This window comes from Oryctolagus cuniculus, chromosome 3, assembly GCF_964237555.1.
Source record: "Oryctolagus cuniculus chromosome 3, mOryCun1.1, whole genome shotgun sequence".
Taxonomy (NCBI): domain Eukaryota; kingdom Metazoa; phylum Chordata; class Mammalia; order Lagomorpha; family Leporidae; genus Oryctolagus; species Oryctolagus cuniculus.
Window position 1 is genome coordinate 15286444 of NC_091434.1, and position 27436 is coordinate 15313879.

At 44.4% G+C, this 27436-nt stretch overlaps 1 protein-coding gene across 3 annotated transcripts in view; it reads left to right on the plus strand.

The window, feature by feature from the left end:
• Positions 1-12029: 12029 nt before the first annotated feature.
• WDFY1 (WD repeat and FYVE domain containing 1) overlaps positions 12030-27436 on the plus strand; it is a 61631-nt gene continuing 46224 nt past the window's right edge. The window contains exon 1 of one of the 3 annotated variants that reach the window (XM_002712502.5): positions 12030-12416. In XM_002712502.5, coding sequence (XP_002712548.2) covers positions 12280-12416 — 137 coding nt within the window. In that variant the 5' untranslated portion in view covers positions 12030-12279. Of the gene's footprint in view, positions 12417-13581; positions 13836-27436 lie in introns of those variants that run through there. The other 2 variants (XM_051848116.2, XM_070070148.1) reach the window with 2 other exon arrangements.

The following is a 27436-nucleotide window of genomic DNA, read 5'->3' on the forward strand; positions in this document are numbered from 1 at the left end:
TTTGTAATTTTCATCATAGAGATCTTATACCTCCTTGGTTAAGTTTATTCCAAGGTATTTGTTTTTGTAGTTACTGTGAATGGGATTGATCTTAGAGGATTTTTCTCAGCCATGGCATTGTCTGTGTATGCAAAGGCTATTGATTTTTGTGTGTTAATTTTATATCCTGCCTCTTTACCAAACTCTTTTATGAGTTCCAATAGTCTCTTCATGGAGTCTTTTGGTTCCCCCCTCTATAGAATCATGTCATCTGCAAATATAGTTTGACTTCTTTCTTCCCAATTTGTATCCCTTGTATTCCTTTTTCTTGTGAAGTGGCTCTGGCTGAAACTTCTAGTACTATATTAAATAGTGAAGTAAGAGTGGGAATCTTTGTCTGATTCTGGATATTAGTGGGAATGCTTCCAACTGTTCCCCATTCAATAACATCCTGGCTGTGGATTTGTCATAAATTGCTTTGAATGTGTTGAGGAAGGTTCTTTCTATACTCAAATGGCTTGAGGTTTACACTGAAGTCTTTATTCCATTGCAGTCCCACTACTGTTATATCCAAAGGATATGAAATCAATATGTTGAAAATATATTGTACTCCGATGTTTATTGCAGCACTGTTCTCAATAGCCACAATATGGAATCAACAGATATATCTGTCAATAAATGGCTGGATAAAGGAAACATATCACATACACAAAATGGATTACTACTCAGACATAAAAAGGACAGAATTTTGTCATTTACTGCAACATGGATGAAGCTGGAGATCATAAGGATAAGTGAAATAAACCAAGCACAGAAAGACAAATGTCATCTTATTTTGCTCAGATATGGACTCTTGAAAAGCTGAATTCACAGAAGTAGAGAGCAGGAATGGTAGTTGCTAGAGGCCAGGGAATGCAAAGGAGGCAGGGGAGAGATTTGTTAACAGGTATGAAGTCAATGCTCTATAAAAGGAGTAAGTTGTATTACACAGAAGGGTGATTATGGTCAACAATATTTATTAGGATTAAAAATAGCTAGAAGAGAGCACTTTAATGTTTTCATCACCAAGCAATGACAAGTATTTATGAAAATGGATAATCTATATATTCAGTTAAACATGATGCAACTTATGAATGTACCAAATATCACACTGTATATCATAAAAATGTAGTTATCTGTACATAAAGATTAATTTTAAAAAATTTTATATTAAATCACAAAAGGAGACTTCTCTGAATTCCCAGTTTTGAGTTTTCTACTGAGCAACTACATCTTCAAAAGAACTTCTCTTTCCATGGCCTCTTGTTAAAAGCATTGGTGTCCCTTGCAGTCACCCAGATTGGATCCTGATGTCTTTGACTGTTCCTGTTTGCACAAACACCCTCTTTTGCCAACTTACCAAGTCCTTTTCCAATTTATTTCCACAGCAGGTACCTGATGACTCACCTTGTCTTTTCTCCTGATTATTGTAAGTGGCCTCTAAACAGGCCTTGTACTTTCGTCCCTTCTCCAGACACAGATCACCCACATCCACCTCCCACATAACCCAGACTAACTCATGTTACTACTTAGTTCCAGAATCTTCAATGCTAGAACCATACAACTCTTTTGGATTTCTTGGCCCAAATTTTCAAGTGGGGGAATCCAAATGGTTGTGTCTCAGCCAAAAGGTTCCCTCTGGGGAGGAAGAGAGCAAAAGAGAGAGTTGGTACATTTTGAAAAAGCAAAACCATGAATTTCTGGTTGAAGTAAATGTCTAATAAGAACTGAAAAGAGATTATGATTGGCAGTCATATCACACTGCATGTAAAGTACTGAAAATTCATGGAATGTAAATAAATGTATTTGAAGAAAGTCCCGGCAACTTTCTTTCCTGCAATACTCTGTTTATTGGGAAAAATTAACTTAAAGCTGGTGGAAACACAATAATGTTAAGTTAAAATGAGATGCCTCTGTATTGAGAGATTCTCAGCAGTACGAAAATGAGAGCATCATTTGCAAGTTTAAAAATCTGTGGTTTCAAGACATTTCTCCCACTGACACCCCACAATACCCAGGAATTAACAATACTTTCAAAATTCATTCAGACATTTATTGATTCATTGAATAAATACATAGTAAAATTATTACATGTTTGCAGGAGCCAGGCCCAAAAAACTTGAAGGCAGAGAGAAGGCCAATGGAGTTTTTGTTGTTTTGTTATTGTTTTTGCCCTCAAGAACCTGGCTTTTCTTCAACTGCTGTTAGCTCTAATTTGACACTCACAGGTGTCAACAAGTTTCAGGTTTCCAGCAGGTCCAGGTCAGCTGGAAGGGTGGATGAACAAAGGCACACTAAGGAAGTGAAGAAGATGTGAAGAGGATTCACTTTAACCCCTGGTGAACACTTTAACCCTTCATGTCTTTAATTCAACTCACAAGAAAAACTGCAGGCAGAAAAAACTACCATAAAATAAAACTCTCAACTTAGAACTCTTTTTTTTTTTTTTTTTTTTTGACAGGCAGAGTGGACAGTGAGAGAGAGAGACAGAGAAAGGTCTTCCTTTTGCTGTTGGTTCACCTTCCAATGGCCGCCGCGGCTGGCGCGCTGCGGCCAGCACACTATGCTGATCCAATGGCAGGAACCAGGTGCTTCTCCTGGTCTCCCATGGGGTGCAGGGCCCAAGCACTTGGGCCATCCTCCACTGCACTCCCAGGCCACAGCAGAGAGCTGGCCTGGAAGAGGGGCAACCGGGACAGAATCCGGCACCCTGACCGGGACTAGAACCCGGTGTGCCGGCGCCGCAAGGCGGAGGATTAGCCTAGTAAGCCGCGGTGCCAGCCTAGAACTCTAAAATAAGAAAACTGGGGTTACTGATAAATACTGATATTAAATCTTTTTTTTTTAACATCTTTTTTCCCTTAGAGGCTGAATGTTCCCACCGGAGCCCTGGGGCTGCTTTTCTTTTTATTTTTTTAAAGATTTATTTATTTCTTTGAAAGTCTGAGATACACAGAGAAGAAGAGGCAGGGGGAGAGAGAGGGAGGGAGGGAGGGATAGGTCTTACATCTGCTGATTCACTCCCCAAATGGTCATAATGGCTGGAGCTGGGCCAATCTGAAGCCAGGAGTCAGGAGTTTCTTCTGGGTCTCCCACGTGGGTGCAGGGGCCCAAGGACTTGGGCCATCTTCTACTGCTTTCCCAGGCCATAGCAGAGAGCTGCATCAGAAGAGGAGCAGCCGGGACTCGAACCGGTGCCCATATGGGATGCTGGCGCTGCAGGCGGTGGCTTTACCCACTACGCCACAGTACCAGTCCCAGATGTAAATCTTCTTCACCAAAGCTATATCTATAAAATTTAGTTTTGGAGAATTTGACTTGGTAGATACAATAGCCATATAAGAAAACTCATGATAGTAATGCTAATTAGCAAAAAGCCTCAGTAAATCTAAGCAGTGAATAGAACAGTTATGAATTAAGTGAAAACAGATTCATTTAAATACATTAAGCAAAATAAAAATGAAAATACAAATGATTAGAAACAGTTTGTGGGGCCAGCACCATGGCGCAATGGGTTAGTGCCCTGGCCTGGAGCGCCGGTGTCCCATGTGGGTGCCAGTTCTAGTCCCGGCTGCCCCTCTTCTGGTCCGGCACTCTGCTGTGGCCTGGGATGGTGGTGGAGGATGGCCCAGGTCCTTGGGCCCCTGCGCCCACATGGGAGACCCGGAGGAGGCTCCTGGCTCCTGGCTTCAGAGGCGCAGCTCTGGCCTTTGGGGCCCTCTGGGGAGTGAACCAGTGGATGGAGGACCTCTCTCTCTCTCCATGTGTGTAACTCTGCCTTTCGAATAAATGAATAAATCTTTAAAAAAAAAAAAGAAACAGTTTTCCTGTATAGTAAAGAAAATTGATCAATAAATTAAATTGAACTAATGGAGTTCATCCCAGAAAAGACTTTCTCAAGACAATGTATCACTGTTAGTGTAATTATGATATAAACATATTAATTCATAATAATTAAAGGATTAACTTCTTTGATGTGGTAGCTCAAGACAAGATGATTTCTGAATACTCCCTTCTAGTATTTATACCCTACTATAGGCCGGCGCTGCAGCTCACTAGTCTAATCCTCTGCCTTGAGGCGCCGGCACACCGGGTTCTAGTCCCAGTCGGGGTGCCGGATTCTGTCCCGGTTGCTCCTCTTCCAGGCCAGCTCTCTGCTGTGGCCAGGGAGTGCAGTGGAGAATGGCCCAAGTGCTTGGGCCCTGCACCCCATGGGAGACCAGGAGCAGCACCTGGCTCCTGGCTGCGGATCAAGCGCGGTGCGCCGGCCACAGCGCGCAGGCCACGGCGGCCATTGGAGGGTGAACCAACGGCAAAGGAAGACCTTTCTCTCTGTCTCTCTCTCTCACTGTCCACTCTGCCTGTCAAAAAAATAAAAAAATAAATAAATAAAAATAAAAATATACCCTATTATAGTCCCCTCTCACATGTATTAGGGTTGGTGTGTGTAATCAACAAACCATCCATGTTATATTCCTTCTGAAGTTTTTTTTTTAAAGATGTATTTATTTATTTATTTGAAAATCAGAGTTACAAAGAGAGAGGAGAGGCAGAGAGAGAGAGAGAGAGAGAGAGATCTTCAATCTGATGGTTCACTCCCCAATTGGCCACAACGGCTGGAGATCTGAAGCCAGGAGCCACAAGCTTCTTCCAGGTCCCCCACATGAGTGCAGGGGCCCAAGCACGTAGGCCATCTTCTACTGCTTTCCTAGGCCATAGCAGAGAGCTGGATCGGAAGTGGAGCAGCCAGTTCTCAAACCAGTGCCCATATGGGATGCCAGCGCTTCAGGCCAGGGCGTTAACCCACTGTGCCACAGCGCCGGCTCCCCTTCTGAAGTTTTTAATAAAATACACTGTGGCTTCCATTTGGTCAGGTGCTGTTGGGAAGTCAGCTGTCATGTTGTGATGGTGATCAACAAACCATGAGGACTCATGTCTTGATTAGCTTGGGTACTTTGCCAACACCATGTGAATGAGACATCCTAGAAAAGGGCTTCCAGCCCCAGTCACCCATCGGTTGACACAACGCCCTGAGAGGCTCTGGGCCAGGATCCCTCAGCTAAGCTGCTTCCAAATTCCTGACCTTAAGGACCTATGTGAAATAACAGATGTTGTGTTACGTCGCTAAGCTTTGGAGTAATCTGTTACACAGCAACAGAGGACTAATATACGAGTGGTCAAATCAACTGGTCAATACATGTTAAAAATATATTCTGTATTCATGAGACTAGGGGGAAGGCCTTAATGGTGGGAAGTGAAGGATGTGAAGATTCTGCTGGATGCGGCAGGGATGGAGGGGAGGAACAGCCGTCCAGAGCATGCTCAAAGTCCTCAGAGCAAGCGTGATTACGACTTACTCAGCAAACACGTTCCAGAAAGAGAAAACGGTCCCACCCCTCAATCCCCATGGTGCAGATCCACTTTCCTGTCACTAGAGATACTTTTGAGAAACGAGTTCAAGAAATACTGAGATCGAAGATCTCAAGGGCAGTGTCTCCACTTTACCAACATTTCTCGACACTTCTGCTAATCCACACCAATTTCACGAAGGAAAATATTTTAAAAGGTGATTAAAAATCAGTAAAAACAGGGAAAATGTAAATGTTAGACCACCATGTTAGAGACTTGAAACGTCAAACTGCACTTTGTTACTGTTTTGTTTCCTAAATAAGCATTATAAAAGTGGTTGAATTCTTTTTGTAATGTGGTTATTTTGTGAGCCTGCAGCATGAACCTTGTCTAAAATCAGAGAACAATTTAAAAGAATTTCTGGCAAAACTTCTGAATGAGAGCATCAGATCTTCCTTCCTCTCCAGGACAAAACTATTTCTTCAGATCTTTTGGCCAGGTCCAAGGGGACAAAGCTTGTCCCAAAACAACAAACTTCTGTATATTCCACTTTCAGTGTGTTCCACAGATTTAATGTGTTTTGAACAGATATAAACATTGATTAGTACATAAAACAATAACTGCTGAAAATATGCTGATGCTGACAGTAATTGTACCAGTCAGGGACCAGTCAAGAAAACAGACCCTATACCAGATGGCTCCATGGGAGGAATGTAATACAAAGAACTAGTCACAAAGCCATTAGGAGAACTGAAAAGATCCAAGAGGAACCATAGAGTAGCCTAGAGATTAGCAGCAGCAGAACTGGATGGACAAAGGGGTGATACGGGAGCCCAATGAAACCTGGAACCCCAGAAGAGACTGCTAAGGGCTGAGACAGAAGGATGCTATATCCAGTGGGAATTGTGGTCACAGAAGAAACACACTAAGGAGAGTGAGGAAGATAAATACCCTGGTTTCTCCTTTCCTCCTACTCATCAAGTTCCCATCATTACTCCCATTTTACATATTTAGCAGGAAGTGAGTTGGCAAAGGAGTCTGGGAAATGTCATTTGTAGAAGTCAGCCTCTTCAACATAGACTGAGCAGGGTAAGTGTAGAGAGGGGTGATTTGATAGCAAGCAGGTAAATGACCAGCATGGTTATTAGGCTTAAAATATGAGAAACATGAAAAATAGAAAGTCAAGGCCATATCACAATGGTGACTCATTAATCTAACAGACTTTAATTCATTCAAATGTTAAAGGTAGGACTTTTTTTGTTAAATAATGATGATACTTATTACTACAATAAAACTATAATGTCCTCCATCAAGGAAGTCCAGCAAAAGGCACAGGTATATAGAATCAGAGAAGGTGCTGTAGGACAGACATTTGGAGATGAAGTCCAAGGTAAAGAACCTGAGTGAACAGTAATTGCTGCTGGGCATAACAGGTGCTTCCTATATCACCAATAAAAGGTGTATTATTCTCACTTTAGAGATGCAAAGTTGGTGAAGATCTTACCTGACTGGCCAAAGATTTCTCTGTTAGTTAATGGTAAAGCTCTTTGACTCTAAAGGTCATGCTTTTTCCACTGTTAGGATAACGCGATGCCCTTGATCACCTAGTTGGTAGTCAACAGTAGAAATCTAATAGACTTTGTCTTCTAACTCAGTAGCCCAGCTCGGGAATCAATTCTCTCTGTTTACTTAGAGTCCATCCATTTCAAAAGATTGCTAAGATCTTCTACTATCTCCACTTGAACCCACTCAGGTTCTGTCCTTAAAGTTTCATGGAAATTTCTAGTCATCTTATTTGACTAATTGTAGTATTTGAAACTAAACGTTGGTGTTTCCAAGGACTCTGTCCTGGTGCTTCTTTTTAATTTATATACACATTGCCTCCCAGACTTCATTTACTCCCATGTGTATAAGCAACACACACACACGCACACACACACACATTTCAGGAAAAAAGATTGTGTTTAGATACCAATTTTCAAAAATGGATAAAGGTGAACTAAATTTGGAATTTAATTTGCTCATGTTAATTCCTTCAAGACTTATTACAACTAAGATGTCTTACATACATTTTGGACAAAAATCAAATAGAAGTAGATGTTTTTTCAATAAATTGAACTCATTTCTTTTTTGGGTCAGTCTACTGCAGGTGTGCAAGGTAAGAGTTACCTGTACTTTGTTCACAATGAACCATTCTGGGTGATGAATCACCTTCTCTGCTTGTAGGTCTACATTAGATATAAGTCCCCATTAAAAAGGTAATCTGAGGCCCAATAAAATGTTTAATGAGTATACTTGAGCAAGCGGTGATTCATGACTTGGGTAGCTCCAAACCAGAAGTAGTTTAGGGGCTCCATTAAAGAGTGCCTCAGACAGGCATTTATACAGTTAATACGGAAGTAATAAAAGTGTGTGAAAATGGAATTGAAAGATAAGTTCTCTTGATAAAAAAATTTCAAGTTCATGCATAGTTTTTTCATAGTACATATTTCATCAAATTAAATAAAACGCCATCCTACAAGGAAAATATTGATTGGTTATAGTTATAAAGTAGCCTTATTTGGCCTTATTAAAAAGTTTATTGAAAATTATTGAAAAGTTCTAGTTATGTAAGTTTGTTGACTGCTTGTGATTGATTGAGGTTAAGTTCTGTTTCTCTTTAATATAGGCACAAAAAATAGTTCAAATTACATTTTGCTCATGTTTGCCATCTAGCAAGGTTAAGTTCATTTATCAGGCACTGGCATTGTGAGTAGCAGGTAAAGCCACTCCCTGAGACACTGCTATCCCTTATGGGTCCTGGTTCTTGTCCCAGCTGCTCCACATCTTATCCAGATCTCCACTAGTGCTTGAGAAAAATAGTGGAGTATTTGGGCCCCTGCCACACACGAGAGAGACCAGATAAAGCTCCTGTTTCTTGGTTTCAGCCTGGCCCCTGGCTTTGTTGTGGCCATATGGATAGTAGACCAAAGGATGAAGATTCTCTCTCTCTCTCTCTCTCTCTCTCTCTCTCTCTCTCATTTTCTCCCTCTCTCCCTCTCTCTCTTTCTCCTTCTCTCTCTGTAACTCTAACTTTCAAATAAATAAATTAATTTTAAAAACAAAAAAAGCTCGTTCATCAGGCCCAATTAGCTTTGTATGCTCAGGGATACTTTAGAAGGCCAAAGACCTGATTACATTTATTTGGCAAGGAAAGAGGGAGAGAGAGCTCTCCCATCCATTGGTTCAGTTCCCAAATGCCTGCAAAGGCTAGGGCTGGGCTAGGGCTGGGCTAGGGCTGTGCCAGGGGCCGGGCTGGAGCAGTCCAGGTTTCCCAATCCTGGTCCCCATCACTGCTGCTTCCCAAGGGCTGCACTGGCAGAAAGCTGGAGTCAGTAGCAGGAGACTGTGATTGAACCCAGGTACTCCAATGTGGGATGCCAGCCCTTTAGCACTAGACTAAATGCTTGCTCTCTGATTACAGTTTTGAACAACTCTTTGTAGATGCCTCTAACTCACTTAATTCCAGTTGTCTTACTGCCTGGAGATCCAGGATAAACTTGGTTCCCTGCTTGCTTGCCAACCATTGAGTGTCTGCTGATCCTGTCAAGGGCTGCGCCATATATACAATAAATTTTTTTCTTTTTTAAGGTTTATTTATTGATTTGAAAGGCAGAGTTACAGAGAGCCAGAGGCAGACAGAGAGAGAGGTCTTCCGTCCACTGGTTCACTAATCCAAGTGGCCACAATGACCAGAACTACACCGATCCGAAGCCAGGAGCCAGGAGCTTTGGTTCTCCCAAGTGGGTGTAGGGGCCCAAGGACTTGGGGCATCTTCCACTGCTTTTCCAGGCCATAGCAGGGAGCTGGATCGGAAATGGAACAACGGAGACTTGAACCAGTGCCTGGTACTGTGGGTACTGTGGGTGGCAGCTTTACCTGCTAAGCCACAGTGCTGGCCCCAACCACCATAAACTTTTAACTCTCAAAGTTGCATCTGCAGTCCAGACCTCTCCACTGTTTAGTGGTATATACAAAACCCTTGCATCTTCCTGTCTACTCAGCACTTGCACTTGGCAATCTAATAGGCACCTCAAGCTTCCTATGTTCAAAACTAAACTCTTTTTCTCCCAAAAACCACCCCTCCTGTGTCTTCCCAGCTTAGTAAATGGTCCTTCTTGCGGTTTCTCTGCTCACAAATCTTGGTGTCACTCTCAGCTTTTCTATTTCTTTTGTATGTTATATCCAACAAATCTCACTGGCTTCACCTTCACATATGTCCAGAATCTGATGCCTTCACCCCACCACCAGTACCCTTGGACCTCATCAGTTATCAACTGCTTTCTTTCGTTAATTTCCTGACACCCTCGATTTCATTCTTACCGTTTAATGTTAAAGGTAGATTCAGCCAGTATCCTGCTTAAAACATGCCAATGGCTCCCCATCTTATTTAGAGTAAAAGCCAGTCTTTACAATAACCTCTGGGCTAGACATGGTCTGTCTTGTGATCTCTGTATCTTTCTCTGCAGGAACTCTTTCTCAATCTCGTTGGCTGCCTGATGGTTCCTGCAAAGTTCCGTGCATAGGGGCCAGTGTTGCAGCAGCCCAAGCTTAACCATATGGGAACCGGTTTGAGTCCCAGCTGCTCCACTTCTGATCCAGCTCCCTGCTAATGCGCCTGAGAAAGCAGCAGAAGATGGCCCAAGTAGTTGGGCCCCTGCCACCCATGTGGGAGATCTGGATTGGGTCCCAAGCTCCTGGCCTTAACTTTCTGAACTTGTCTCAGGTTATATTCTTCAGAAACAGATACTGAGACAGAAGTTGGCACACGGGGTACTTATTAGGACTCAATATTTGTGAAAGGAGGAGAAGGCCACAGGATTAAGCAGAAGTCCGCTGCAATCCAGGCCTAACAAAGCCTCATCCAGTCTAGAAGGGAGTCCGGGGTGAGGATTGCCCATCCGTGTGTCCTGACCAGGCTTTTGTATTCCTGACTTGTTCAGTTCCAGAATGTGCAGCTGTCTGACAGGGGCACAGTGGTGGTCAGATCCTGAGGGTGCTGCACACTAGGACCCATCTGCTGACCACCCTTCTTCCACGAAGGTGAAGCTGTACAGCTTATCTCTGTATCCACACACCAGCCTGTGGGAAATGCCACACCCTTCCCTGTGGAACTTTCCCCACTGCACTTCACACACTCTCATGTATTAGGATTTATTTATTGCATCTGTGATCTAGTCCTTTGCTGGAAATGTAAGTTCCAATAGCAAAGGGAGTTTTGTCTCTCCTCAGTATGCTCATATCGTGCGTTTAATAAATGGTTGTTGGGGCCACTTGCAATGCTGGCAACTCATATATTACAGTGCTGGTTCGAGTCCCAGTTGCTACACTTCTAATCCAGTTCCCTGGTAATATGCCCGGGAAAGAAGTGGAAGATGGGTCAAGTACTTGGGACCCTCCCATCCATGTGGGAGACTGAGATGAGTTCTTGGCTTCAGCCTGGTCCAGGCCCAGCCCCAGCTCAGTTGTTGTAGCTATTTGTGGAGTGAACGAGTGGTAGAAGATCTTTCTTTTTCTCTCTCTGTCTGCTTTTCTTTATCACTCTGCTTTTCAAATAAATAAATAAGTACATAAATCTTTAAAAAGCCACATATTTGATTTACAATTATTTGTCACAATAAAAAAAGAGGTCACATTAATTTTAATAGTTTTATCTTGATATATCTAAAATAATATTTCAAAATGTAATCAGTATAAAAATTATTAATGCCATATCTTACATCCTAAAAATCTGGTATTCATTATGTACTTACACCACATCTCAATTTGGAGCAAGCACATTTCAAGTGCTTAATAGTTGGGTGGACAGTCCAGCTCTAGTGCAATAACAATATAGTATATTTGGGGAGGGTAGAGACTGGAGTGGAGGAATCGCTGGAGTCATTGGCTTTCTGTGTCCCTATCAAGATTGCTTAGCTTAGAAGCTGTTGCTATGCTCCATCCCAGACTACCAGGAACACATTTATAGTTGAGCAAGTGTGCTGACTGCCTTTGGGAAGGAGAAGGCACATTGTGAGAAGCCATAGGTGTCTGGGTAAGATGCCAGAAAGGACTTGATAGAGGATACGATTTTGTGTTGGATTTGGGGAGGGTTGAAGGAAGAAGGTTTCCCTCTAGACTGGATGTTGTCAGGAAGTTGGGGCATTCAAACATTGGATTCTCAGTAAGTCTTATCCAGACGGAGCAAGACTAGATAGAGGCTAAAAGCTGCAGTAGGTAAGGAAGTGGGAGTCAGTGCCATTAGCAGGATGAAGGGGTATCTGTGCATTTGTGGTGGGTGCCAGTTTATGTTCTGGCTGTGCTGAGACATGACTGTGGAGAGGTCTTGCCCAACGTCTAGATTCCGTAAGCAGGAGCTGTGAGCGCCCAGCCATCCCCTAGCCAACACTCACTCCTGGAGGACGGTTCCAGGCAGGTTCCTGGAGTGCCACGGCTCTCTTTCTCATAGTGACGCACCCTTACGCGAATGACTGCACTTCTCTGTAGATCAGTTTTCTCTTCTTCACGTGGGAATACGAAAGCACCACTTCTCCATCACACAACGGCGCCTTAGAATAGACGTAGAGCAGTAGTGTTTTGGGGAGAATCCCTCGTCTCCCTCAACTGCCCAGTCCATACCCAAGTGAGGACCTTACTTCTCCACTCTCATTTCTTTCCGTTATTTCTCAGCAGGCAGGCACCGTCTGTGCTGAAGGACTTTCCTGCTGCGCGGCATCTCTAAGCAATACGGGCCAGGCGGCGGCAGTACTCGGGCGCTTACGGCGGCGGCGCGGCGCCCACGCGGCCCGGGTAGTCCGGGGAAACCGGCGCGTCCCCGCCCGCCCGGCCGTCAGCTGCTGGGCCGCCCGCGGGAGAGGCCGCGGCCGCGCGAACATGGCGGCGGAGATCCACTCCAGGCCGCAGAGCAGCCGCCCGGTGCTGCTGAGCAAGATCGAGGGGCACCAGGACGCCGTCACGGCCGCGCTGCTCATCCCCAAGGAGGACGGCGTGATCACCGCCAGCGAGGACAGGTAGGGCCGGCCCGGCGTGCGCGGGGCTGCGGTGCGCCGGGGTGCGGGGCTGCGGGGTCTGTGGCGGCGGCCCTCCCCGCGCGGGGGCGCCCCGGGACTCGCACCGGACGCCCCCGCCGCGACCCTCCCTCCGGTCCTCGGGTCTGCTCCGCATCCCCCTCTCCAGCCCAGTCTCCTCCACGTCCGTCCGGCCCGGACCCCAGTTCCACAGCGCCCCTCCAGCCCGGGACCCCAGCCCGAACGCTCCCCTCCAGCTGGGCACTCGGGGCTGCCGGGCGCCTCCGGCCTCGGACCCCGGCCCCACCACGCCCCTCCGGCCCGGGACCGGTCTCCACCACGCCCCTCTGGCCTGGGACCCAGTCCTAGCGGGCGCCTACAGCTCCGGACCCTCGACCCGGTCCCGCTCCTGCAGCTGGGTCCCCAGCAGGCTCATGCAGCCCCGGGCCTCAGTGCCCCTGCGCCTCTCTCCAGGGATCTTGTCCTGCCGTGCCTGGGACCTGCACCTGGGGTTCGCATGGTGCCCAGGAGTTTCTGTTCCTCTCCACCCCATCAGCTCCAGATCGCCGCCTGTGGGAGCCCAGAGGGCTGGGCTCTGGTTCCCGCGGGTCCTGGTGCCCGGAATTTCCTTATGGCAGGGATCCTTTTTCCTTCTAGTTTGCTTATGGTTTGCACCTGACTATGCCCAAGGCCGGCCTCTAGGTTAGTTATTTTTGCTTCAGCTGCTACAACCACGTGAACTCTTATTTACTACTTTTATATATATATATAAAAGCCACTCATATTTAAAAATAGATGCATTTATTCTAAAGTGATTTTATTTATATCTTCGCCATTAGGAAAATTACATCACTTTCCATAATGAATAATAACTGCACACAGGACCTTTTTAAAAAAGCTCTGCTTTAAAATTTTATTTGTATTTATTTATTTATTTGAGAGGCAGAGAAAGAGCAAGCAAGCAAGCAAGCTAGCTCCCATCTGCTGGTTTACTCCACAGATATGCACAATGACTGGATTGGGCCAGCCAGACGACTGACCCAGGAATTCGATCCAGGTGTCTCATCTGGTTGGCAGGGACTCAACTAACTACTGGGGTCATGGCCCGCTGCCTCCCAGGGACTGCATTCGCAGGGAAGTAGAGCTGTCACTCAAACCCAGGCACTCAGTAGGCAGCGCAGGCATCAAGCCAGTCACCTGCCCCGCGTTCTCTCTTCCCTACACTGAGATGTCTTGGCTTGGATGCCCACCGCACTTGGGGAAACGCTGATTTGGTCCAGTTTTCTCATCTTGCCAAAGAGGTAGCCGAGACTGGAGGACACGGAGCTCCTTCCTGCGAATCACCGAGATTGGTGAGGCTAGAGAGGCAAAGCAGCACTGGCCACGGGCTCCCTGGTCTTCAGGGCTGTGTGATTGCATTGGGTGGGTGTTATTTGTTTTAAATAGTGACTTTAGAACCCTAAAGGTTTGGCACTTCAGTGGCTTTCTGATGGGAAACGCAAGGAAATAGCTGGTTTTCTTGAGACAAACTGTGTTTCTTTTGTACAGTTTGTGGTCTTAGTGATATTCCAGGGGAGTCTGGGAGGAGGGGAGCAGGAGGCTTAGTCCAGCCTTGTGTAACCCCACCTTTTGAGGGCCTTTCCTGAGTGGGAAGACAAAACCCAAAGTGCGCAGCTCCTGTTTGGCCTTTGCACTTTGCTTTCCAGTGAGCCGCGTGCCTTTTTCTGCCAGTGAACTGGAGAGCTAGTGTGACCGGAAGCCTTTGCAGGCCTCTCCCTCCAGTTTACTGCAGTTGCCCTCAGACCAGGTGGGGAGTGAGCAGTGGGATCCTGGGCATGGGTGTATGCGTAGGGAGGGAGTGGGATGGAGACGAGTGCATGAAACACAGGGGGAGAGGGGAAAATAAAAGAGGCAACAGACAGAGTAATGTTATTTACATGATAGGAGCTTAGATGCAGGCAACACCATAAAAGTTAGCGGTCTCTATTCAGTAAAATATTTTTTTCGTGACTCATGCATGTTGAGTAAAGTGCTGAATATTTGAGATTACTAGCCAGGAGCTATGCTGATAAATGTTTTATGGAAAGTGATTACTAAGCTGCTCTGGGACTGAAATTGTTCTAGGGGAGGTTTGGTCAGCTCATTTTTTCACTTGGACACTGCTTTACTACAGTGCCCTGAGAACTGGAGCTGGTGCTTCAGGTTAGTATTATTATTTTTAATTTATTTGACAGGTAGAGTTATAGACAGTGAGAGAGAGAGACAGAGAAAGTTCTTCCTTCTGTTAGTTCACTCCCCAAATGGCCGCTATGGCCAGCACTGCGCCAATCTGAAGCCAGAAGCCAGGTGCTTCTTCCTGGTCTCCCTTGCGGGTGCAGGGGCCCAAACACTTGAGCCATCCTCCACTGCCTTCCCAGGCCACAGCAGAGAGCTGGACTGGAAAAGGAACAACCGGAACTAGAACTCAGCACGTATATGGGATGGTGGCGCCACAATGTGGAGGATTAACCAAGTGAGCCACGGCGCTGGCCCATGTTATTATTTTTAAAGATTTATTTATTTATTTGAAAGAATTATAGAGAGAAGAATATAGACAGAGAAAGAGAGAGGGAGAGAGATCTTCCATCTGCTGGTTCACTCCCCAAATGGCCACTACAGCCAGAATTGGGCCAGGCTGAAGCCAGAAGCTTCCTCCAGGTCTCCCACATGGGTGCAGGGGCCCAAGCACTTGAGTCACCCTCCATTGCTTTCTCAGGTGCACTAGCAGGGAGCGGGATCAGAAGTGGAGTAGCCAGGACTAGAACTGATGCCCTTATGGCATGCTGGTACTGCAGGCGGCAGCTTAACCCATTGTGCCACAGTACTGGCCTCTGCTTTTGGTTATTAAGAGTCTGTGTTTCTGGCCCATGGAACTCCCGTGATGGTGGGATAACTTTTTTAGTAGGTGCTGCACTATGAGATTAATTAAAACACACAATTGTGGCATTTTCATCAGTGGTAGTTGTGGTGGTTTGTTTTCAGATTCTCATAAATATGTGTAAACTCCTCATTCATTGAGTCACTCATTCCTACTGTGTTTATTGAATACCAAGTCCTGGGAATACAACAGGGATCAAATGCTGTAGTGCCTTCCCTGATATCACTTTTCTTTTTTAAAGATTTTATTTATTTATTTGAGTGGTAGAGTTGCATACAGTGAGAGGAAGAGACAGGAAAGGTCTTCCTTCCATTGGTCCACTCCCTAGCTGGCTGCAATGGCCGGAGCTATGCCGTTCTGAAGCCAGGAGCCAGGAGCTTCTTCCTGGTTGCCCACACAGGTGCAGAGGCCCAAGGACTTGGGCCATCTTCTACTGCTTTCCCAGGCCACAGCGGAGAACTGGATTGGAAGAGGAGCAGCTGGGACTAGAACCAGCGCCCATATGGGATGCCAGCACCGCAGGTGGAGGATTAACCTACTGTGCCACGTTGCCGGCCCCCCTAGTATCACTTCTGATTCACAAATTTTTGTGGCTCTTGACTTGATAAACCAACACGTATGAGGAAGGAGAACACTGAGACCTCCCTTACTCATACAAAGACTTGTTGGACACTTACCACATGCAGGGCTGGTGCTAGACTTGTGGGGTGGAAAGACAGCTGACTCCAGTGTCACTCTTTCCTAGGGGCTGGCTGGTGTCGGGAAGAAGTAGCGCTGTATGCTCAGCTTGAAGGGCACTGGGGAGACACAAGAAAAGAAGGCTCCTTGGCTGGGGCCAGGTTCAAGGACATTCTGCTGAGGCTGTCCCTGGAGCTGGCCTTCCTGGATAGAGGAGTGATCTGTTGGAAGGCAGGAGGATGTGCATCCCTGTTTCAGGCAGAAGGGAGGCTGGCAGGGAATTTTAAGTAAAGAGCTATAGCTACTTGTAGGTGACCAAGCAAGAGGTATATGACAGGCCATGGCAGGGGAGAGGATGGAGAGCCAGAAGGGCCCAGGCCCAGTTTTGGAAGAGCCTTTAAGTGTGTCACTCTTAGGAACTTGACAGTCAAGAGCCATCAGAGAGTTCAAAACAAGCAAATGATGGAATTGGAGTTTGTACTTAGAAATAACCCTAGCTGGCCGGCGCTGTGGCTCAATAGGCTAATCCTCTGCCTGCAGCGCCGGCACACCGGATTCGAGTCCCGGTCGGGGCACTGGATTCTGTCCCGGTTGCCCCTCTTCCAGGCCAGCTCTCTGCTGTGGCCAGGGAGTGCAGTGGAGGATGGCCCAAGTGCTTGGGCCCTGCACCCACAAGGGAGACCAGGAGAAGCACCTGGCTCCTGGCTTTGGATCAGTACCGTGCGCCGGCTGCAGTGGCCATTGGAGGGTGAACCAATGGAAAAGGAAGACCTTTCTCTCTGTCTCTCTCTCTCTCACTGTCCACTCTGCCTGTCAAAAAAAAAAAAAAAAAAAACCCTAGCTAACCTTTTGAAGTCGCTTCTCTGTCAGTACAGAGTCAGCCCTTTATGTGTATTACTGCATCCAGCCTTTGCTCTCCCTGCTTAGGTATTGTTGTCTTCCCTTATCAACAGTTCCAAAATTGAGTACGTTCTAAAAGCCAGAAGTTTGTGTGGGGGGTGGGTGTTTGGGGTAGAGGTTACGCTGCTGCCTGAGAAGCCTGCATGTCGTATTGAGGTGTCTGGGTTCAAGTGCAGACTCCACTCTCCATTCCAGCTTCCTGCTAATGCACACCCTGGAGGCACCAGGTGATGACTGAAGCACTTGGATCCCTGCCACCCACATGAGTGACCTGGATTGAATTCCTAGCTCCTGGCTTCGACCTGGCTTTGTAGGCATTTGGGGAGTGAACCAGCAAATGGGAGATCCCCCTCTGACTCTCTGTCTTTCAAATACATTAAAAAAATTTTTTTTGAGGGAGGGGTTTGTATGTGTGTGTGTGTGAGAGAGAGAGAGAGAGCGAGCAAGCGAGTGAGAGAGAATTGGACCTGAAAATTCATTTGGTGACAAAACTTGATCTGAACAGATGGAGCTATTTATAATCTTTGTTTATCCCATGAAATGTGAATACTATGTTTTACTGTAGAAATAGCAGTGCACTTGGGGGCGGGATTTGTGGTATAGTGGGTTAAGCCACTGCTTGCGACACCTGCATGCAATTCAGAATGCCTGGTTCAAGTCCTGGATACTCTGCTTCCATCCCATATGCTTACTAATATGCTTCCTGGGAGGCAGCAGGTGGTGGTTCAAATATATGAGCCCCTGATACCTATGTGGGAGACTCGGATGGAATTTTTTGGCTCCTGGCTTTGGCCTGACCTAGCCCAGGCTGTTGTGGACATTTGGGGAAGTGAACCAGTAGATGTAAGATAACAATCATTCTCTCTCTCACTCTCGCTCTCACTCTCGCTTTCTCTCCTCTCTCTTCCTCCCTCCCTCCCTCCCTCCCTCCCTCCCTCCCTTCCTCCCTCTCTTTCTGCCTATCAAATAAATAGTGGTATTTTTTAAAAAAGAAATAGCATTACATTTAGTTGCAAGTGATATCCTGCTATCCCAAGTTTTGCTGGGAGTGTTTTGGAACAAATGGTAAAAGTATATACATCATGTTGTAATGACCGTTTAACAGGTCAGAAAACTGAAACACAAAATATGTTGAAGTGACTGCTCAAGATCTCATAGTTATTAAGTGATGGGACTGAGATTTGAACCTAGATATGACTCTGAGGCCCAATTTTTTTCTGCAATTCATCTGACTTTTCTATATATTTGGGAGGAGCTGAGACCAAGTAGTGTTGGTCAACGATTGACTCCTCTGGCAGCAAAGGGTAAAATGCTAGGATTCTACCTATTGTTGTGTTTTAGGTATTCTTTATTCCTTCCCAAGAATTTTTAGATCTTAAAATAAAATTTGCTTATACATTTTTTATGCAACTTTTGTTTTAATGCTCAGAAAAGTAACTTCTAGCATTTTAAATGGGCTCTGGCTGATTGATTTCATTTTATAAAAACTGAAAACCATGAGAATTATATGAGAGCAGTTTGGGAATAAAGGGAAAGATTGAAGGTCCTCCTGAAGTTAGTATCTAGTTTTCTAAGATGTAGGCCGGTGGTTCTTGACCAGGGGTGATCTTGTTTCCCAGTGGCCATTTGGCAATATTTAGAGACATTTTTGATTGTCATAACGGGGGAGTGAGGGCCACTGTCTTCGAGGTAGAGGCCAGGGATGCTGCTCGCTATTCTGCAGGGCACAGGTCAGCCTCTCCAGCCCTATCAGGTCATTCAGCCCCTATGTCAGTAGTTCTGGGATAAAAAAACATGGTCTAGTGTTAATGCATTTGTTTGTGTTGTCTCTCTAGACCCACAGCTCTTAAACTTGAGCATGCATCAGTATTACCTGGAGATCTTGGTACAGCATGGATTACAGGGCCCCTCTCCCCAAAATTTCTGAATTAAAAAGTCAGGAGGGGCCTGAGAACTGGCTTTTTTACCCTGTGCCCAGGTGATGTGGCTGCAGATGCTGCAGACCCAGGGGCCACGCTCTGAGAACCACTGCCTGGCAAGACAGGAAAGTTATTTGTCACTGTGCTTGCCTATATAGACCCACTGGGGGATGACACAATTTACCTCTTGTTTTTGTTTTTGTTTTTTTTGTGGTCAGCTTCTGAAATAGAATTTGCCTGGGGTCATTCACACATACTCACCTACCCCAATAAACCAAACCAAACTGCATATGATGGTGCTAAATACAGTCAAAGAGTATAATGCCAGCATATAATATCAAAGCTTAGTTCCATCATAGCTAGAGTCACAGGTAATTTCTGATTTGGGCAGTGAGCTTTAGGGGTCTGATTAGAAACCTTTGTGAGTTCGACTGTCATGAAGAGTTAACAGAGAATGCCACTACATGCATGAAATCATTTATATATAGTTTTTTAGAGCAACAAATACTGTAAGCTGTCTCATTTAAACTTCAGTTAGTATTGATACCAAAGCCTAAATTAGTGTTTTTAACTCTAGTTTAAATTGCCTGAACTTTGGAACTAAAAAGTTGATCTTTGGAATTTGAGCCAAGTGTAAGAATGATGAATTCCTTGAGTTCTCCACAATTCTTGAGTCCATAAGGTAGAGCTGTCTTTCTTATCTGTATACTGTCAAAGCAAGAACAAAAACCGTTCAGTGTGAAGTTTGGACACTGGAGCTGCAGCAGTGACTTTCCTGGTGAGGAAACAGAAACTGAGACTGCTTTCAGAACAGAAGTGCCATGTGGCGAGCCAGCAGCGCCCCAGTCCCCAGCTAGATTTGCCTTTTGGACTCTTCTGGGGACTGCACCGAGAATTTGGGCAGTCAGTTGGTTGAGTGATAGATTTTTAGAGCAAAAACTTTATTATAAATCTTTGTAAGTAAATTCAAGCTATAGGCCTGCTGTCCTCATTTTGGAAAAATAGAGTTAAGAGATAAGCATATTATGCTTTTTCTTTAGGGACCTGGGCTGGGGCTAAGATTAGTTTCTGCAGAAAATTCAGTACGTGTGGCCCAAACAAAGACAGCTCTCATGTGTTTTAAAATATTTTAGAATGTTGTGATTAGGCTGGTAAACATGAAAAATATATAAAATGAACTTTTAAATATTTTGGATCTTATTCCTTTTTTAAAAAAAGCATAATAAATATTTAATATATTTGTTCCCTTTTTAGATATTTCTAAGCACACTGAGGTGACTTGGGGGAAATATGTATATTTCCTGCTTGTTTGTATAAAACAACCCTGAATAAGCATGTTAAATGTTAAAAGTGTTGTGCTTGGGAGGGAATCCAGTATAGCTGGAAGTTGCTGGTTTATACAGAAAACCAGGGTGTTAACTGCTGTATTTGAGTTGTCAAGCAGTGCCTAAAAGTAGATTCTTTAATTTGTGTTACAAAATAAGCATAAGTGAAAAGGTAGGAAGCCTGGGTGAAAATGCATTTATTCCACTATTGCTCGAGTAGTCATTGTCACATTCATTTTTTTTTTTTTTTGACAGGCAGAGTGGACAGTGAGAGAGAGAGACAGAGAGAAAGGTCTTCCTTTTTGCCATTGGTTCACCCTCCAATGGCCGCCGTGGCCAGCGCTCTGTGGCCGGCGTACCGCGCTGATCCAATGGCAGGAGCCAGGTACTTATCCTGGTCTCCTGTGGGGTGCAGGGCCCAAGGACTTGGGCCATCCTCCACTGCACTCCCTGGCCACAGCAGAGAGCTGGCCTGGAAGAGGGGCAACCAGGACAGAATCTGGTGCCCTGACCGGGACTAGAACCCGGTGTGCTGGCGCCGCAAGGCGGAGGATTAGCCTAGTGAGCCGTGGCGCCGGCCACATTCATTTTTTATAGTACAGTTAAAAACATAGATTTATGGTTAAGACATAGAGCCAGCATACCTGAGTCTGAATCCCAACCGTGTTACTTGAGTCCCTTACATTGTAGTTTTCTCATCGGCAAAGTGAAGATGATAATAGTGCCAGTCTCATAGAGTTTTATGAGGAGTGGATGAATTAGAGCAGATGAAGAGCATTGGCTTGCACAATGTACTGGACAAGTAGTACCTACGAGTATTATTATTTTCATTCCTATTTGTTTTCCATTTAATTTAATTTCATCAGAAGTTAAATATGTTTCTACTTTGTGTGTATGTATGTTCATAAAATAACAATTTTCCTGCCTGAATAGGGAAATACCATTTGGGGAGTTATTTATAAACCTAAATTCTTGTCATTGTGTTTGACTCATGCCTTTTGTTTATTTCCATATTTGGTCACTTCCAAATCATCTCAGTCATATTAGTTTCCCTTAAGAAATCTTCTCCCTGCTGTGTTAGGGTTCCCAAGATCAGTTTTGTTAATTCACTGATAGGAATGGCACATTCACTTCCTTAATGTATCACAGCCAGACAGACAAAATAAAATCAGCACATGGGGCAAGCTGAGGAAACTGGCATGAATTTCCAAGAATCTTGTCATTGTGGACTCATACAGGACATGCTAAAGTCTTTCAGCACTTAGTTGTGACAACATGGGTGAAACACTGTGTATCAAGGAAGGTTATTAGAAACTCAATAATCAGGGTTTCTATGGGGGTCTGATTCTATAGGCACCCTCCTCCTGGTGTGTGCCAAAATTTTAAAGCCCCAGAAGAAAAGCAAGTGTTCAGCATAAGCCACGTATTTTGTGTAAACATTAAGCACAACAGGCCTCTCTTACAAGTTGAAAAATGGTGAGAACCCTTTGCAAATCCAAAGTCCAAGACACTTGACAAGGGCCAAGCAGGCCTTCCCAAGGGCAGCAGTGTCAGGTCTGCCTTGATAATTCTTTTCTGCATGGTTGCCTGTAATTATCCTAGGGCTTGGCTTGTCCCCATCCTCTTTTAAACCTCAATTACTGCAGCATCATATTAACCCATTTCCCAGAGTCCAGGAATGCCCTACTTGAAACTGTACTGCCAGGCTCATCTCTTCAACATGGCTTTTATCATGTCTTTTTCCTGCCCATAACATTTCATTAACTCCTTATTTCATCATGACTATAAAAGTACTTTGGGGACCTTATAACTAATTGGTTCCTGCCCGGCTTTATTTCCATCTTTATTTCTCACTTCTTAGTGGTTCCTCATATCCAGGAAAGCCACTGTAGTCTCTGCCCATCAATATCTGGTACGTTTCCCACCTGGACGCTTTTGTTCATGTGCCTACCTCCACCAGGCTCCTCCCATCCCCTCTTTCCCATATTCAAACCCCTATGAAACAGGTTCATTCAAGTTGTACCTCCTCCATTAAATAATTCTCCCCAGCTGTATTAGTCAGCTTGCTTTAGATTTAAAATTCCTGAGATGAATTAGAAGGAAAGAAGGTTTATTTCAGCTTACAGTTGAGGAAGTTCAAAGGCCAAAGTTGGGCAGTCCCATTGGGACCCTTTGGGACTTATGAGGTTAGAACTTGGAGGAGGAACAATCACCTGGTGAACCAGGAAGCAGAGAAACAGGAAGATGTGCATCATCCATGTCCATCTGTTTCTCTCTCAGCCAGCATGATCTGACCTTGGGTCTTTACCCTAAGAATCCAATCCAATCCAGTCACTTCCCAAAGGCCCCACTGTCATCCTATGGTTGGATCAAGTCTCCACCCTGAGTCTATTAACCATGAGCATTAATCCATTAACATTAATGTAAGACTTTGGGCACCAAGCCCCCCAGTACATGGGTCTTTGGGAGAATCCAAAGTACTATCCAAAACAGCACCAGCCTATCATGTTTTTTATGAGTTTTCTTCAATGCTTACAATATCTTACCCATTATGCTTAGTTACTTACAATCAGATATTAGTTATTGTTGCTTTGTGTTTATTCTTACTTTCCTATGTGGTCTGTATCTCCATAGGGCAGGTCATATGTCATCTCCTTCATAACTAGCCACTAGCTGATTGATACTCAACCATTGCTGTGTTGTAGGCATTAACTTTAATAGTCTGTCAATTTTTTCATGGGAAGCACATCATAATACAGTGAATGGTATTTATTTCTAGAATTCAAGAATTTCCTTCCCTCTCTTCATTGTGTACTTAGCAAACCTTTCTGAGTTGAGATATTGTGAACAAATAGACATCGGTTTAATGATGTGCTTTTGTCAAACTTCATAGTGAAATAATATTTTCAAGTATTCATTTTTCTTTGTTGACGATATGGTAGTTTACTAAGAATGGTTACCTTTAAGAAGGTCCAGCAGATTGTTCTTAGAGAACTCTGAGGTGATAGTCGTCTATTTGAGCTTTTCCCTGTCCTCCTCATCCTCTTGGTATTTGATCTGCCTGCCTTCCATCAACAGAGTCCATCTGTGCAACCTGATGGGAAGCAAGGGGTGCTTGGAGTGCAAGTGGTATTGATGGAGTACATGTTGGGTTCTAGGCTATGATTTGTGGAGAACACCCTTTAGTAAGCAATTCCAGGGATACCTGCAGTACCCCTAAAAGGCTTCCTACCACTGTGCTCTTCTCTGTTTTGTGTGCTTGACTCACTCACTATCCATGCAAACTTGTTAAATGTCATCCCTTCTCAGGCAATCTTTGCCAAATCCCCAGCCCACCTTCCATACTCCCGCTTCCTTCCGTTAACTCCCTCTTACCATGGTATATTATTAATGGTTCTCATTTATGTGTTTGTCTTTACTGATTAAATGGTGACGTTTGAAAAGTTTCAATACCTAAAACAGTGTAATGCTCGTAGCATTGTTTCACGTGCTGGTTTGATTGGCTCAGTCAACAGAACTATTGGGAATAAGGAAGCATAGAACAGAATTAAAAATAGGCCATTCTTCTTTACTGCCTCAAACTGTGCTTCTTTAAGCTTGTTTCAAGACTTCTAGACTGTGGAAAGAGTTTGAGATTTTTTTTTTTTTTAACTTAAGAATGTTGTATGGACCCTGCACTTCCTGTACCCTGTCTAGACCCCTCTTGCCTGCAGTGCTTGGAATGGACTTCAGACTTCTTTGTGGCAATAAGAGTTACAAGAAACCATGTTGATGCCAGTGGTGAAAAGAGTACAGTAGGAATGGTTCTTTTATTCAGAAAGCAGACTTCTTGGATAAATGATCTGGCATCTGACTTCTGGAGACATATTACCCGTGCAGGTGGTGCAGACGCTGTGGTCACCCGGGGACCTTCCTCTCTGTGAGGAAATCAGCTGACTCACCAATGTCACGGACCCTAGAAGGCGCCCAGTAGGTTGCAGTTAGGAATGGTCGTTTGTAGTTTCCCCAGCTAGTCATCTTTCTTTTACAAAAAGAGGCTGTTTTCTGTGCCTTTTAGTTTAGAAGCTCGGTGCAGTAACAGGCTCATGTGTTCCTTCTCTGTTACCAAAGGAGAAAGACTCCTTTCTGCGGAAGGAACCAAGTTCCAGAGCACTGGCTAGAAGAAAGTTGCCATTTATTTGATAAAAATAGATTCACTGAGGGTCATATTATTCTCTCTCTTTTTCAGACTAACATCTCAAAATTACAGAAACCATGTAGGGAACCAGAATTAATTTTTTTTGTCTGTATTCTTTGGATATACTCTCAGAATAGGAAAAACAAATATCCTTTTCTATAAGTGAGAGAAATGTTTGGAGGTTTTTCAGAATATGAAGTAACACCAGCATCCCTAAGAGCAACTAAAAAATAACATTTCCTCAAAATTACCATTTGCCCAGAGCTTAAAAGAAATCAAGACTTTGGACTTAATTTGTAATGTATAATATACTATGAAATTCTCATTTTATTTAATTGAGTAATCTCTAAATGTCAGTTGAAAGTTTAAAGATGCTAAAATCACTTCTGTTGTTTTAATGTGATTGGGTGTTTCTTGAAAAGTTTTCAAAATATATTAAATTTTAAAAATGCTATTGTTTCAGGTGAGATAGAACTTGACCACGTAATTTTATCAGAAATATTTGCCTTTGAGTCCATGTATCAAAGCATGGACATAATTTTCCTTCTTCGAACTATTTATTTATTTATTTAAAAGTCAGAGTTACAGAGAGGGAGATCTTCCATCCACTGGTTCATTCTTCAGATGGCCACACGGCCAGGGCTGGGCCAGGCTGAAAGCAGGAGCCAGGAGCTTCATTCAGGTATCTCACGTGGGTGGCAGGGGCCCCATCTGCTGCTTTTCTAGGGCACTGGCAGGGAGCTGGATCGGAAGTGGAGCAGCTAGAATGTGAACCAGCACCCATATGATGCCAACGCCACAGGTGACAACTTAACCCCACTGTGCCACAATGCCAGCCGCCTGGGCGTGATTTTCAGGGTACTCATACCAATAATATGTACTGAAAAATGTGTATTGAACTCAAATGTATTTATGTCCATGTGGAATTACAGATTTGAAGATATTGATCATAAATGCTTCCTGGTTTGAGAGACAGTTCTTTTTGGAGGAAAAAAAATCATCCTTTGATTCCATCTTTGTTCCTACTATATAGTAGCTTGAACAGATAAGGCTTAATAAACTTGGCAGTTCTCTAAAGTATATTTTAAACTTGCTTTTAATTAACTCTTGTGATTCCAACAATGGGGCTGGAAGAGATTAAAAAAGTCCATCTACTCTCTTTGATTTCCAGACATATGTTTTAGCATATCAGTGACAGTGTCCTTCCAATAAAATTGCAGTCTTAAATCAGAACTGTGGTCTTTTTTAAAAAAGATTTATTTATTTATTTGAAAGTAAGAGTTACTCAGAGTGAGAAGGAGAGGCAGAGAGAGAGAGAGAGAGAGAGAGAGAGAGAGAGAATCTTCCATCTGCTAGTTCACTCCCCAATTGGCCACAATGGCTGGAGCTGTGCTGATCCAGAGCCAGGAGCTTATTCCAGGTCACCCATATGGGTGTGGGGGCCCAAGGACTTGGTGTGGTGTTACATACACTTTTCATGTTTCTACCTTAAGAAAATTATAGAACATCCAGAATTATTATCCTTAGTAGATAGGGTGAAAAACCTCATTGTACAAAAGTTCTTCAAAAGCTTTGTAGAAAATGGAATTAAAAAATGAGTTCATTGTGGTATAATAAAGATTTGAAATCCATGCATAGTTTTTTTCATTATAAAGATAAGGGAAATGCATATTTTAAAAAATTACACATGGATTTCAAAAAAGTTTTTGCACCAAAATAACGTTGCTTTTAATTCCATTCCTCTCAAAGTTTTGAATTTCCCCTATTTCTTGTTCAAGAGTGACAACTTCATTTATATTTCTCCAGTAACTTCTTTAGATTCCAGAGACTCAAATTAGTGTCTATGCAAATTGAGAATGCTACACTCTTGTTTCAATTGAGAGTTAATGTAGGGGGCCAGAACTATGGTGTAGCAGGTAAAGCCACCACCTGCAGTGCTGGCATCCCATATGGGTGCCGGTTCAAATCCCGGCTGTTCTTCTTCCAATCCAGCTCTCTGCTATGGCCTGGGAAAGCAGTAGAAGATGCCCCAACTTCTTGGGCCCTTGTGCCCAAATGGGAGATGCGAAAGAAGCTCCTGGCTCCTGGCTTTGGATCAGCTCAGCTCCAGCTGTTGCGGCCATGGGATTGAACCATTGGAGAGAAGATTCCCCCCTCCCCTCTGCCTCTCCTCTCTCTGTGTAACTCTGACCTTCAGATAAATAAGTCTTTAAAAAAGAGAGAGAGAGAGTTAATGTGGGGTTACTTATTTCCTAAGTGCTTTGAAATCATGACACTTTTATTTTTAATTTCAAGATTAGATTCCTAAGTCGTCTTGAGGGTATGTTACTTATTTGGAATAGATGGCATTGTGTCAGTTAGCCCCTGCTGTGTATCAGACCACCTCAGAACTCACTGGCTTAGAGCAGCTTGGTATTCATTACTGTTCATGAGCCTACGGGGTCACTTGGGCAGCCCTGGTCTTCACTGGGCTCACCGATGCTTGTGATCAGCTGTGGGTCAGATCTGCTGACCTTAGCTGGTCTCGTTCACGTGTTTGGGGCTTAGCTGGCTACAGGCTGGAGGATGATTTCAGCTGGGACAGCTAGCTGTCTTTCTTTCTTTCTTTCTTTCTTTCTTTCTTTCTTTCTTTCTTTCTTTCTTTCTTTCTTTCTTTCTTTCTTTCTTTCTTTCTTTCTTTTAAGATTGTTTATTTATTTGAAAGAGTTGCAGAGAGAGAAAGAGAGAGGTCTTCCATCCGTTGGTTCACTCTCCAATTGGCTGCAATGGCCAGAGCTGCGCCAATCCGAAGCCAGGAGCCAGGAGCTTCTTCCGGGTCTCCCACATGGGGGCAGGGGCCCAAAGATTTGGGCCATCTTTTACTGCTTTCCCAGGCCATAGCAGAGAGCTGGATCTGAAGTGGAGCAGCTGGGTCTTGAACTGGCGCCTCTGTGAGATGCCGGAGCTTCAGGCCAAGGTGTTAACCCGCTGCGCCACAGCGCCACCCCAGCTAGCTGTCTTTCATGTTGTGGCTCACGGTCCAACACCCTCTAGTTCCTCTGACTTGGCAGGCTCCCAGGAGAGGGAATGCGAGCAGGCTTGGCCCCTGTGCTCAGTACTGACTTCAG